The sequence below is a fragment of the Delphinapterus leucas genome, chromosome 12 (assembly GCF_059928025.1).
Source record: "Delphinapterus leucas isolate spDelLeu-1000000601 "Yukka" chromosome 12, BTC_Dleu_Yukka2, whole genome shotgun sequence".
NCBI classification, from domain to species: domain Eukaryota; kingdom Metazoa; phylum Chordata; class Mammalia; order Artiodactyla; family Monodontidae; genus Delphinapterus; species Delphinapterus leucas.
The window spans coordinates 53684112-53698274 of NC_143140.1; the positions used below are offsets into that span (position 1 = coordinate 53684112).

The 14163-nt window shown below is 39.2% G+C and overlaps 1 protein-coding gene across 1 annotated transcript in view; it reads right to left on the reverse strand.

The window, feature by feature from the left end:
* Positions 1-6142: 6142 nt before the first annotated feature.
* Positions 6143-14163, reverse strand: part of ROS1 (ROS proto-oncogene 1, receptor tyrosine kinase) — a 113819-nt gene continuing 105798 nt past the window's right edge. Inside the window, exon 44 of the mRNA XM_089921958.1 lies at positions 6143-7500. Coding sequence (XP_089778084.1) covers positions 7190-7500 — 311 coding nt within the window. The 3' untranslated portion in view covers positions 6143-7189. The remainder of the gene's footprint in view (positions 7501-14163) is intronic.

The window sequence follows — 14163 nt, forward strand, 5'->3', positions numbered from 1 at the left end:
AAGCCTTCAGGTTGCAATGCAGGCCTGACACCTGTTAAGAGAGAAAAGGGAGGATTGGATAGGGAAAACCTGAGATTACAGTGATATTCTGGGAAAGTCTAAGCCAGACTGATAGAGAGTCAGTCCCCAAGTCAAAATGGCCTGTTGGTGGCCAAATAATGTCCAGATCAGGCAGGAATGGCCCATTCCTGGTACTCCCCTGTGTTTAGTCAGTGGCTGGAAATGGCCCAAGGGAAGCATGACCTGGCATGAATGTCACAGTAGATCTGAAGGTACAGCAGCTGGAGGTGTCAATTAGCCGTGCTCCGCAAAGCAGGTTCTCTTGAAAGATGATCTAAATAGCACACCTCTGTGTCCACCGCAGGGGACCATATAATTTATGGTCTGAACAAGATCACTTATAAATGTGAAAGGGACACTGGTAATAATCCAGGACAAAGGCATAAACTGGGACTATCCCAGGCAAATTAAGACATATGGTTACCTTACCTGTCAATAATATTTGACACAGTTCATAATTCCATCCTTCTTCAAACACTTTGTTCATTTGGCTTCCAGGATTCCATGCACTCTTGATTTTCATGCTACTTTTCTGACCCCTCCTTCTCAGTCTTCTTTGGTAGTCTCTCCTCAGCTCCCTAATGTCTAAACATGGAATGATTTTGGCCTCAGCCATTGGACCTTCTTTTTTATACACACCCCTGGTTGAGCTGGACCAGTCTCATGGCTACTCTCAGCCTTATCTATATACTGACAATTCTCCAGCCTGAACCCTCTCCTTAATCCCCTGTCCCACTGCATAGTCAGCCTCTCACTTAGATCTCTAAAAATCATCTCAAAACTAACATATCCTAAACTGATCCTCTAATTGCCATCCTGCCTCTCAAAATGAATCATCTCTCCTTCAGTCTTTCCCACCTGATAAGTGGTAACTTCCATTCTTCCCACTGCTCAGATTAAAAATCTTAATCTTTTCTTCCCTTGTACTCCATATCTAATCTATCAGCAAAACCTTCAAAAGAAACACAGAATCAACCACTTTCACTGCTGTTTCATCACCTTCCCTGCCAAGCCGTCATCACCTCGTGGTTAATTATCATAACTTTCTAATTGATTTTCCTGTTTCTACCTTTCTGCCCCACCCTACTCTCAGTCCCTTCTTCACATAGGCTCTGGAATGATCCTTTAAAACCAAAGTCAAATCATGTCTCTCATATGTTCAAAATTCCCTAGTGTCTTCCTATCAGGTAAAAAGTCCCTACCATGGCCTGTATGATCTAACCACCACTACCACTCTCCCCTCCTTCCCTCCCTTTTTTTTATTGCTATTGAGTTATATGAATTCTTTGTATATTTAGGCTACTAGCCCCTTATCAGATTTATGATTTGCAATTATTTTCTCACATCCAGTAGATTGCCTTTTAATTTTGTCGATTTTGTTTTGTTTTTGCTATGCAAAAGCTTTTTAGTTTCATGCAGTTCCACTTGTTTATTTTTGCTTTTGTTGCTTTTGTTTTTGGTGTCAGATTCAAAACATCATTGCCAAGACATATGTCAGGGAGCTTACCACCTGTGTTTTCTTCTAGAAGTTTTAAGGTTTCAGGTCTTATATTCAAGCCTTTAATCCATTTTAAGTTAACTTTTGTTAACTAAAGGGAGTTATGTATAAGATAGCAATCCAGTTTCATTCTTTTGTGTGTGGCTGTCCAATTTTCCCAATGCCATTTATTGAAGGGACTATCCTTTCCCCATTGTACATTATTGCCTCCATATTCTGTCATGAGTTAATTGATGATACATGCATGGGTTTATTTCTGGGTTCTCTATTCTCTTCCATTAATCTATGTGTCTGCTTTATATCAATACTACTACTGTTTTAATTCTATAGTTTTGTAATATAGTTTGAAATCAGGAAGCATGATGTCTCCAGCTTCATTCTCCTTTCTCAAGATTGCTTTGGCTATTCAGGGTCTTTGTGTCTTCTTCAGTTTTTTTTCATTACTGTCTTATCGTTTTCAAAATATCGTTCTTTCACCTCCTCAGTTAGATTTATTCCGAGGTATTTTATTCTTTTTGTTGCAATTGTAAATGGGGTTGTTTTTTTAATTTCTCTCTCTGATAGCTCATTATTAATGTAAAGTAAGGCAACAGACTTTTGTGTATTGATTTTGTATCCTGCAACTTTACTGAATTTGTTTATTAGTTCTAATAGTTTTTTGATGGAGTCTTTAGAGTTTTCTGTATATAATGTCATATTATTTGCAAATAGTGACAGTTTTACTTCTTCTTTCTCAATTTTTTTTTTTTTTTTTTTTGCGGTACGCGGGCCTCTCACTGCTGTGGCCTCTCGCGCTGCGGAGCACAGGCTCTGGACGCGCAGGCTCAGTGGCCATGGCTCACGGGCCCAGCTGCTCCGCGGCATGTGGGATCTTCCCGGACTGGGGCACGAACCCGTGTCCCCTGCATCGGCAGGCAGACTCTCAACCACTGCGCCACCAGGGAAGCCCCCTTCTTTCTCAATTTGGATGCTTTTTATTTCTTTTTCTTGCCTAATTACTCTTGCTAGGACTTCAAATAGTATATTGAATAAAAGTTGTGAGAGTGGACATCCTTGTCTTGTTCCTGATCTTAGAGGAAAAGCTTTTAGCTTTTCACTGTTGAGTATGATGTTAGCTGTGAGCTTCTCATGTACAGTCTATTATATTGAGATACCTTCCCTCTATACCCACTTTGTTGAGAGCTATTATCATAAATGGATGCTGAATTTTGTCAAATGCTTTTTCTGCATCTCTACTGAGATGATCTACTGAGATCACATGATGTTTATCCTTCATTTTGTTAATGCAGTGTATCACACTGACTCATTTGTGGATGTTTGAACCATCTTTGCAACCTGGAATAAATCCCCCTTGATCATGGTGTATGATTCTTTTAATGTATTGTCATATATATTTTTGGTTTTTATTTACCATGTCTTCTCTCCCATCTATTGATAGAGTGTTAGAATGTGGCCTCCATCAAGGCAAAGGCTTAGCTTTGTTTATTGCTCTATTCCTAGCACCTATAACAATGCTTCCTGTGTAGTAAGCATTCAATAAATATTTATGAATGAGTGAATGAATCTACATGGGAACACTAAACAGCAGTATATCCATCCTAAGGGATGTATGCAGTCATTAGAAACATTCACAAAGAATTTTTAATGATAAGGAGGAAGGAAAGCTTATGCAATAAAGTAAGTGGGGGGGAAAAAAAAAAAAACAAGAGAAATACAACTACTCCAGCCATGAAAATAAGCTCACATGGGGAAGAAAAAAAAAAAACCTGGAAGGAAATATTCTAAAATATATACAATGGAGTTTGGGTTGTATATTTTGTCCCCTTGATTCTTCTAGTTGTGAAAAGCCTAGAAGCATTGGGATGGGTCTTCTGGTTTGGGCACCCCATAGCCTTGACCAATGCAAAAAGCAAAATTGGATGGGCTCCTCTTTACCAAAGAGAGAAGGTCAAAGAGAAGTCAAGGACAACTTAAAATTTATGACATTTATTCTACATCCATAAGGCTATTCTGAGGATAAAAGTTGGGTTTAAGATGGGAGAAATGCTAATGATAAAATAATTTTTTGCCTCCTTTAACATCCTTTACCATCATTTCAAGGGCTTTCAGAATTTCAGGCCTCACCTAAGTTTGATCTGAACCTCAAAGCAGTCCACCAACTTCTATAATATGTCTAGGTCTCAAGAGATAAATCAGGATCTAAAGAATCCTCTTGAGCCCCTCTTGACAGTAGACCAATCTTCTGGCATCCCTTCCATGAGCTAAAAGTGAAGACTTGTGAAGTGTGTTGGAAAAGGATGATGAGAAAGCCAATTCATCCATTAAGTATGAATACTTACTTTAGATTAAAGGTATAAAATGTTAAAAGACATCACCCTGTCTTCGGAAAGCTTGCAATTTATTCGAGTAGATAAAATACATAGAAATAGAACAGAAATACATATAATTGCCAGCAAATGAGATATAAAGACAAGGGCAACAGTAATTCTGAGAAGTGAGAGGGGAGGGAGTTAGGGACAAGCCTTTCCAAAAAGTTGGAATATGAGCTGATCCTAAAGGAAGACTGGAATTTAGATAAGCAGAGAAGAATGGGTGAGAACATTCCAATAGGCCAGGGAAAACCAGGATGGGTAAGCAACACAGAGGGTATCTGAGACCAGGGACAGGCTCTTTTCTCCAGGACATTTTGAATAAAGCATTTTCAACAGAATTATAGCAACACATTAATTTTATCCAGGTAAATTTTGTTCAACTGGCAATGTTAAACCATAATAATCTTATGGATTATTTCTTTTCCTTGAACAATTTAAAATGAAGGTTAGATTTATTGATCGGCTTTTGTATTGTTTTGTTTCGTTCATACCAATTATAACTTCTGCCTTTGGGAGCCATTATTTCTTTCAAGTCTAACATTCCCAGGTCGTATTTTGCAGATAAAAAATTTATCAATAAGGTTTTATTCTTCTGTTAATTTTTAGTGAAGAACATATTTTAACAAGTGCCAATTTTAGCCATTCCCAATTTTTTCCCTCTTGATTACAAAATCTAATTTTTCCAGAATTAACTTACATGGTTTTCAGTATTACCAGCCATTTGTATTTTTATCAATTGCTTTCATCTATAATAAATTTCCCTATGAGATTTCAGCCACTATTTTATGTTGCATTAAGTATTTCTACCAATATTATTCATTATGAATTATAAAAAAAGACTACTAATTTGCACTTATATCCTAGCTGAAACATGATATTTTACCGGCCGTTCCCCTCAGCTATTCTATAAATTTCTCTATTGTAATGCAAATGTATTGTACTGAAAATCGAATTCTTCTATATGCTTCTAATCCCTTTGTGTATTCCAAAATAAAGGTCTGTGGCACTGGCAGAGCAAAAGTCACGGTTGCAAGAAACAGAAACTGACTCTGGCTGATTTAAAAGAAAAACATTTATTAACAGGCTATGGAGATAATTTAAAAAAAAGCTTTGATGACTCATCTACTACAGAATGAAATTCAAACTCTGTGGTTTAGCACTAAGACCCTCTACTGTCTGCTCTTCCCTATCTCTCATTTCTTTTGCTTCTCCCAGGACAGGATGAACTGTTAATGCTAGTGTTTGTAGATGACCACACTCCATGTTACCCATTTTCTTTATTTTTGAAACTGCTACCTGGCCAAATGCTCAGTACTGTGAACTACACTAGTAGTTATAGTAGGTGAACTACACTCCATATAGGCAGGGATTTTGTTTTGTTCATTGCTGTATTTCTAGTGCTTGGAACAGAACGTGGCATGTAGTAACTATATGTTGAATAAATTATTAAAGGATTGAATCAATAAATGTAAATACAGGGCGGGGGAAAGGCTATGGAGATAAGTCACAGAATCCCTGGGAGGGCTTGAGAACCCAACTCAGAGGCTATGGAACAGGGAGCCCGGCCAGAAGCAGACAGCAGAACCAGGCCAGTCTGGCCTCCCCAGCTGCCAGAGGCACTAGGCTCCAGACTTGCTCTGCAGACTCTCCTGGCCCTGGACACTGCATGCTGGGAGCTAGACCAACTGCAATTGCCACCGTCACCAGGGACGACTCACTGTGTTTCCTATTTCTTTGCTTCCTTCGCTCTCAATTAGAAGCCTGTGGTGGCTGTGTCTGAGTGGTAGGGGCTAGGGTCACTTGCCTGCCTTCTTACTGTGAGAAATCTCGGGGAAGCAAATGGAGCATAGCTCCCACTCGGAATATAATGGTAGAGGAATTCCCCAACACAGGAAGGGGCATCATATGCTGGGCTAACAAAAAGAATGATCAGTGCCCATTAGAAAGTCAAAAGATTAGAGGGAAAATATTCTGCCTTGTTCAGTGAGATGACAGATGTGGCAGAGTGGCCATAAATCCTGGACCTTTACTTGGGGGCTGTTCACCACAGAATTGACACATTGACCTCCCTGTGTTCCTCATCGTACAGCCTATCATCTGTGCAGGTTCTCAGGCAGTAGGCAAATTTTAAAATGAACTAAATGATCCAAGGTGAAAACATACGTGTTCCTCTTCCACAGTAGTTTTTAGCAAATGTTATGATCAAAGTGTTCTTTATAGCTCGTGAACATCCTGTATACTGCAACTAAGTAACACACAATACTTTCATTGGTGTTGCTATTAGAGCATTTGAGGCTTTCAGATTTAAATGGGTAACTGCAAAAATACGACTGGCTTTAAATCAGAGTGTTTCTCTGCAGCAATTTTTTAATTGCTCTCATTTAGGTGCTCTCATTTAATTTTTAATAGTTCTCATTTAGGTGTTTATTATTTTGTGTGGTTGCTAAAAATCACACAGCTTGAATTAACGTTATATTATCATTTATGTTTAATTTTAAGGACACTTGGATAGTAAATGTAATCCTAAGTGTGTTATGTATAAAAGGTATGGCAAACAAAAACCATCTTTATATTAGCTAATTTCTGTAACAGCACACAAGTCACAGAGTGACTTTTATATGACCCAAAGATCGTGGAATGCTAAACTTTAGGATGCAGAGACCTTCATAGTCCTATTGTCATTATGACTGAAGCTGCTGTTCCAAGTCTCCAAAATACAAAGTATTTTAGAGCAGTCATTAAGGACAATACTTTATTGTAGTAATAGCTTTCCAAATGACTTCTCATGTCATAGGTGCTAGTTCCTTCTGTACGTGTTGAGTTATTTATTCACTTCCTTTGTCCCTTTTGGGATAATCTGTAGTTCATTTGGCCCCTTGAGCACACTTCTCATCCTCCTCCTTCAGGTCCCTAAACATAAGTGTTGAGTCTTTAACCACCTAACTAAGATGTTTCTCTTACAGCCCAGATTGAAGGGTGGGCAGTGGCCTAAGGGACCTCGGGGTGAGGAATCACAGTTTCATTTCCAGACTCATAAGTCTTTCTAAGCTTTCCCAAATGCTCAAAGGTTCACCTCAGAATTCTGCTGAAGGTTAGACAGTTGGTATGGGGATTGTCACAACTAAAACCAAATGGCTCTTGGGGCCAAGATGAGAACTCAGGAACTTCCCTGTGTTAATTCAGAGTCATAGACCACCACCCACAACATGTATCATTCTACTAGGCTTTCTTTCAGCTCTGCATTTCCCAAACAGAGCTATTAATCAGACCCATCTCCACATCCACTGTGAGTGAGACAGGCATAGTTCAGGCCCTCAGGCTTGCCAGGAGGGCAGTAAGCCACTTGTTTTTCTTGGCAGATGTCTTTGTCTGCATGTGATTCCTTCTCTTCTTTCCTCAGACCACAAGATTCAGATGCCTTGGAGCTTAGAGGACCCTCAGAATTTGCTTCACCTTGTCTGCATTCCGTAGCCAGTACCACATAGTTTAACCCTTCTTGGTTCTTGGTTTCCAGTAAAGCAGTTGACATAACGTCATCTGAATTCAAACAAATCATATGACCATCTTCATCTGTGAAAAAAAATACAAAAGTTATTCTAGCATCTGTTTGGTTTCCTTTATCTGTACTACCCAGGCTGTGTGAGAATTAGAACAACACCAGCCTTACCCATTGGTTCAGCAAATGTTTATGATGACCACTAAGGGAACACAAAAGTCCAAGACATGTTCCCTGTCCTTGACGCTACTGCAGTGTAGCAGGAAAGCAGAAATAGTACCATGGAAGGTCATGTGTGCGTATATAAGAAAGGGATACATAAAGTGATGAGAGCACAGAGGTGACTAACTCTGCCGTAACAGGTGAAACAGATCATGGTCTTCGTGACAGGAATTAAGTGGCCCTAGGGCGGCCCTTTTTGTGTGAAGTGCTTACCCTTTCATCTTGCCATATCAGCTAAAATACCTACCTTTAAAGATGTATTTCTTTAGATAAAGTAATTTAATCATTTATTAAGCTAATATCTATTGCATGCCTACTGCACACCAGGCTGTGTCCTAGGTATTGATGATACAGCAGTGAGCAAAACACATTTGTTGCTATTTGGGGTTTACATTCTAATGGGGAGAGACAGACAATAAACTAGTGCAAAACTAAATTTATGTCGGGTGGTGATGAGCACTGATATGAAATATAATAATAATAATTGTTATTAATACTTACAGAGTACTTACTACGTACCAGGCACTGTTCTAAGCGAAATGCATATATTAACTCATTCTCCTGTTAAGTCAGTACTGGCACTATCTCCATTTAACAGATGAGGAAATTGAGGACAGAGGAGTTCAACAATTTTCCCAAGGTCACACAACTAGAATTTGAACCTAAACTGTCTGGCTCTAATCTGTGTCCTCATGTTCACCTCCCTGAGGGGAGAGTGGAGCTGCCATGCTGTGTGACAAGAAGGTGGTGGGCAGTGTGCCCTGCAGGAGTCCTTGAGGGGCACTGACTCCAGACACACATGTTTGTGAGGTGGGCCTGGCAATAGAAAGATGGGCAGCCAGAGGGTAGTTTGACCTTCTTCACAATTGTGCTTATATTATTTTGTCTTTCTCTACTTAGAAGCTGACCTTCTTACTTAGAAAAGTATAAGAATTCTTGTTGAAACCTAATTGCAGGGTTTCTGAAACATTCCGCAAAATTCTAGGGAGTCAACAAGATAAATATGCAAATGTATATTGTGGGAATTATTTGCTTTTTAACAATGCTTTCCAATCTCTGGGTGTTACTACCTGGATGAAAAGTTTACAGTCGGAAATATTACTGTCCTTTCATACAGCATCACGTTTTACTAATCAGAAACATTCCAGTCAGTAGATGCAGGTCCTTCCCTTTCTCCTCCTTCTGCTTCCAGCACAAGAGCATCCAAATGTGTGGGTGAGGCCTGCCGGGCTGCCAAGCTTCTGTGCTTGGCCCTGACCTACACCCAGGCTGGATTTATTTAAATTGAAATATGGGGAAAATTTAAATAATTTCAAAGGACTAAGGGAAGCACCATTGCATCTATTACTCCCTGATGGAATTTAACGGATCTACCTATGACCAAGTTCCAAGCCTGAACTACAAAGCCTATTTTATTAAAGAAGCATGTGAATCACTGTCCTTGCTCTGTCTTCTTAGGTGTTTATTTCATTTTCAGACACTCCCCCACTGCTGAAGAACAAGAAGCCCGAGCTACAGGCTCACAGGTTCTTGGGCATCACCCCATGTTCCTCTTCACTGTTCAAACATCATCCTAGTATATTTCAAACCACACAGATAGTCAGATAGTGTTGTACAATATCTCCCCCCACAGAAATAAGTTTATCAGATGTCAGGTTTGGTTAGTGCCTAAGTGCTGAATATCTATGGAAGGATCCAACTGTTATGATTATTGTCAATATGTACTTATAGCCATTGAGAAACTCATAAGAATAACTTGCTATGCATGATAATAGCAATAGAAAATATCAAAAAATGATAGCAAGAAATAGGATATTTAACTTTAAATTGCCCGGCAGCCCAGATTACTGAGGAAACTAGGATGATATTCCTGAAGGGCTTAAAGAAATCGGGCTAAAGGAGTTTAGAATTTCAACAAAAATGTACACCTACAATATAGGCCTAGCTACTCATGCTATCAGCTGCTTCGCTGCCATACATTTAGTCCATTAAATAGCATATTGGGAAGCTTTCTACTGAAACATGATTTAGTTTTTTGCCTATATTGAGTTATTTGGAAAAAAATCTTTTACATAAGGCAAATAAATTCTTTTTACAAATTCTGGTGCAACATGTCAAAGAAAAATCATTAGCTAGCTATTCCATTTGTTCATAGTACTTAGGGCAATATTTAGTAACTTGACCCTGGCAAGCTTTCAGCAATTAGTACATTTTCTTATTGCATAATTATGAGAGATGGGGCGGGTTGTTTATTTTGGTTTAAAAACTACTGTATAGAAAACCTGCAGGCCCTTAAAACAGAGAGAGATCCTGAGCAAAGATGGCATGCACTTGGCAACCCTTGGTTTAAGAGGGAAATATTAAAATAAAGACTTCCAAGTAAGACAGGATATTTACAGACAAGACATATGCTGGCTGACTGGCTATGTTTAGAACAGCAGAAGAGCATTTAGATTTGTTTCCTGTGGAACTCTCTGGGACTGATGAGGTGATGTTTACACAAATGTTTGGATGAAGTCACTGGGATATTTTTACTAGATCCCCAGATATGTTACTAATCTTCTCTCTCTATCCCCTCTCTACCCCATTAGGTCAGTAGGACCATAGCATAGGCATGGTATTATTGCTCCCTGAAATCCTAATGCCTTTTTTTTTTTTTTTTCCAAAAAAGTCCTCCCAGTGGCTTTCCTCTCTTCTTACATACCTCTGACAATAACAAAGGAGACTTCTTACAGTTTTGTTAAATATGCCCACCAGTCTGCAAAGCAGCAAACTATTATTAAATGCATTCTCTTTTACTTAAAAGGTAATTAAGTTTAGGCTTGCCTTGAAGAGACTGTTCCATGATTTCTATCCTTTGCAAATATGCAAACTCTGCTTTTCATTCTATTTCTTCTCTCTTCTCTGCCACTTTTTTTGTTGTTTTTTTTTTTTTATGTGGTACGCGGGCCTATCACTGTTGTGGCCTCTCCTGTTGCGGAGCACAGGCTCCGGACGTGCAGGCTCAGCGGCCATGGCTCACGGGCCCAGCCGCTCCGCGGTATGTGGGATCTTCCCGGACCGGGGAACGAACCCGTGTCCCCCACATCGGCAGGCGGACTCTCAACCACTGTGCCGCCAGGGAAGCCCTTCTCTGCCACTTTTTTTCAGTCACATCGAATTATCAAAATTTTTGGTGATCCCCGTATCTCTTTCTATTCCTTATCATCAGGATTTACATTCATTGTAAATCTCAGAATGTGAATTTCTCTTGTACCAAAATTCTATATCTGTCACGGCACAGAACTACTTGTTTCTATCTAAATTATCAGAGTTTGATTATATTCCCTGTTAACCTCTTCCTGCATCCTTATTCTGCCTCATTATGTCTGCTTCTCTATTTTTTTAAATATTATTTAGAATTTTAATTCAGTCTTTCAACAACTTAGCACCTAAATAAATCAGCATACCAAAGAAAACAAAGTGGGGAGAGTGTGGGAGCAGTTTTCTAACCATAGCCACGTCTCTGTGAAGGATGAGAGCAAAGGCTCTAGAATAGAGTCCTACTCCAGCCCCATTCAGCAGGATGACCATGGGCAAGTTACTAACCTCAATCTTTTCAGCTGTAAAATGGTAATATTATAATGCCCACTTCATAGGGCTATTGTGAGGATTTAATGAGTTAAATTTATATAGCACAAGTGATATATAAAAAAGTGCTAAAATAAAGTTAACTAATACTGCAATTAAAAGCCATTCACAAAAAGAGTTTTGTTCTCTATATGTACTGTTACCTCGGTCTCATAGATGAACTAGGTAATGCTACATGGTGAAAGGATTTTCTTAAGGGTTCATGGAGACTTCTGGTAGACCCTAAGGTAAAACTAAGTTCTCAGGCCCTCTAACACCCATTATGACAGCCTCCGTAATTTTTATATAAAATGTCTGTACTCATTAGAAGGAAAGGCTTCCGTGAGCGAGGAGTTGAATTTTGAAATATAAGTCAACTGTAAATTCCTCGCAACCCTATGGAACTCTTTATCTCTGCAGCATTTGACCACTCTCAAGTCTGTGAGCCTCTCTCCTTTGGATTTCCATGACAGCCTTCCTCTTCCCTTTCTGACTTCTCCTCTCAGTGCCCATCATCTTTCTTTGTCAGTCCCTCATATATTGGCCGTTTTCTGGGTCCCATCCACTGTTTACTTCTCTTCTAATTCTATACACTTTAATTGAATAACCTCAATTACACCCTTGACTTCAACTACCTGTATTTCCAACTGAATACTGGGCTTCTTCATTTCTCCCACATTCAGCTCAAACCAAACATGCGTAAAGCTGTTCCTCCTCCTGTGCCCCCGCCTTTGGGAAGAGCATGGCTTTGCACCTAGTTTCTCAAATCACTGGGATTCACCATCGTCTCCTCTCTCTTCTTCACCCAATTAGATGCCAAATCCTCTAGCATCTACCCCTGTGGTAAGTCTGGTTTCCATATCCTTCTTTCTATACCTGTCACCATTCATTACTTCAGCTTTCATTAATTTTCATTTCTTATGTGATTAGTGTGACCACCGTTCCTCCAGTTTCATCACTTGCCATTTCCCACCGTCAAGTGTGATAAACTACCTGCAGTTCTGTGAACCCCCATTCTCTATTATTCCCCGACTTTCTACATACTGCTCCTTCTATCCTGGGATACCTTCTTCTCACCCCTCTGCAGGACTCAGTTTAGGATTAACCTCTCAGTGGCTTTTATTGACTCTCCCTCTGCCATACAGTGTAGGTTTGGCATGCTGCCGCAGGACTCCCACAGAACATGAATTCCCTCTCAGTGGCAACAGAATGCCTCCTGGCTTCTGGCAGAAGATGTAGTTTAAAATCATCTGCTCACCAAATCTTCGAAAATAAGCTCATTTGTTAAAAAAAAGAAAAATGGTGGAGAACTGACCAGAGAATCTACATCTCACTCATTCCTCTAGACTACCAGCCAGTGTGTATGTATACAAACATACACAAATGAACATATCTGTAAATGGTTGTATATGCATATAAAATATCTGGAAGTATATAATCAAATCACAAACGATGGCTAGCATGGGCAGTAAGGACAGGGAAGAAGAGACTAACTTTTTACACTGCTTAGGTACTTTTATATGTTTTTTAAACAATAAACATAAATTACTTTTCTAATAAAGATCTTTAAATACAGTTATAGAAATAATATAGCAAGAACTATTACAGAGATTAATTACTAGGAAAGTTAGAAGAAAAATCGGAAAGGATCAGGAGTCACTTTTTTGCTTGATTGTAAAATAACATAAAAATTCTTTTTTAAACCTTTAAGAAGATGATGATTGTGTTTCATTTTATAAAGGCCACAAAAATGATATTCACAAGAAAATCTGAATCAGAGGCTTAGTAGTTAAGCTTTGCCTTCTAGAGATCAGAGCAGTGATTTAGTAAGGAAATCATGCTTTCAGTGCCCAGTAAGCAAAACCATGTTCTGCTTGCCTTTCAAACATCTCTGCAATCAACTCAACCCACTTACTGCCATTCATCTACCTCAGGAACAAAAGATTTCATTTTACATATTGGCAAACCACCCCAGATTGTTGTTCCTCTAAAGTTTCCATATGTGAAGTTACAACCAATAAGAACCAGGCCAAGCAGGGGCAGATTCAAATGGCTTGAGCAAAACAGTATTATTCAGTAGTGGACTGGTGACACTCACCTTTCCTGTGGATAGAGACACAGTCCTATGACAAGGACAACTTTTAAAATCACCAGTAGAAGAACAGCTCACTACTAAATATTACATACAAGATTAAAGAAACTGACTCTATAGTTTCTCAAGGGAAAGAAATATTCTTGCCTCTTTTTTTTCTTTAAAGCATCCCAATGGTACACATTAAATTCAGGTGCTTACCACTATACTAGGCCTTGCACAAAAGTCAACAGGTATCTATTGAAATAACTTTTTAAATTTTCTCAAAAATTCATTCAAAGGAATACATTAAGCAAACGTTTAGAAAATGAGAAGGATTTTATTGTATGCAGAATGGCTTATAGATACGTTTTTTCTTAACCTGGGTGATCTTCACACAGGTATACGTATAGAACCCTCCAGAAAAATGGGGTTGCCTTGCAGTTATAACTTGTAAGGGCTCAACCATTGGCACTCCTAGAATCAGCTCGGTTCCATGACGAGAAGGCAGGTAGAGCCAATGTGAGATTATTAACAAGGCTTATTCTGTTAAGGATCAGGACGCATGCTCAAAGCAAGCACAGCCCTTTCCAATCTGTCACTTAGCTGTTTGTGTTAAAGAAGTCTCATGATCAGAGTCTTATCTCCATTCATGTCATGGATCCAAAGTTACTCAAAATGTATAGTCAGAAACACAGCAAACAAGACAAGCAGATACTCGTCCTTGGGCTTCGTATTTTTCCCTGCTATTATTAGTCAAGTGCATCACTCGCGGTGAAGGTCTCACTGTAGAGAGATGACTCCAGGGCAACCATCAGCCATTGTGTAATCAATC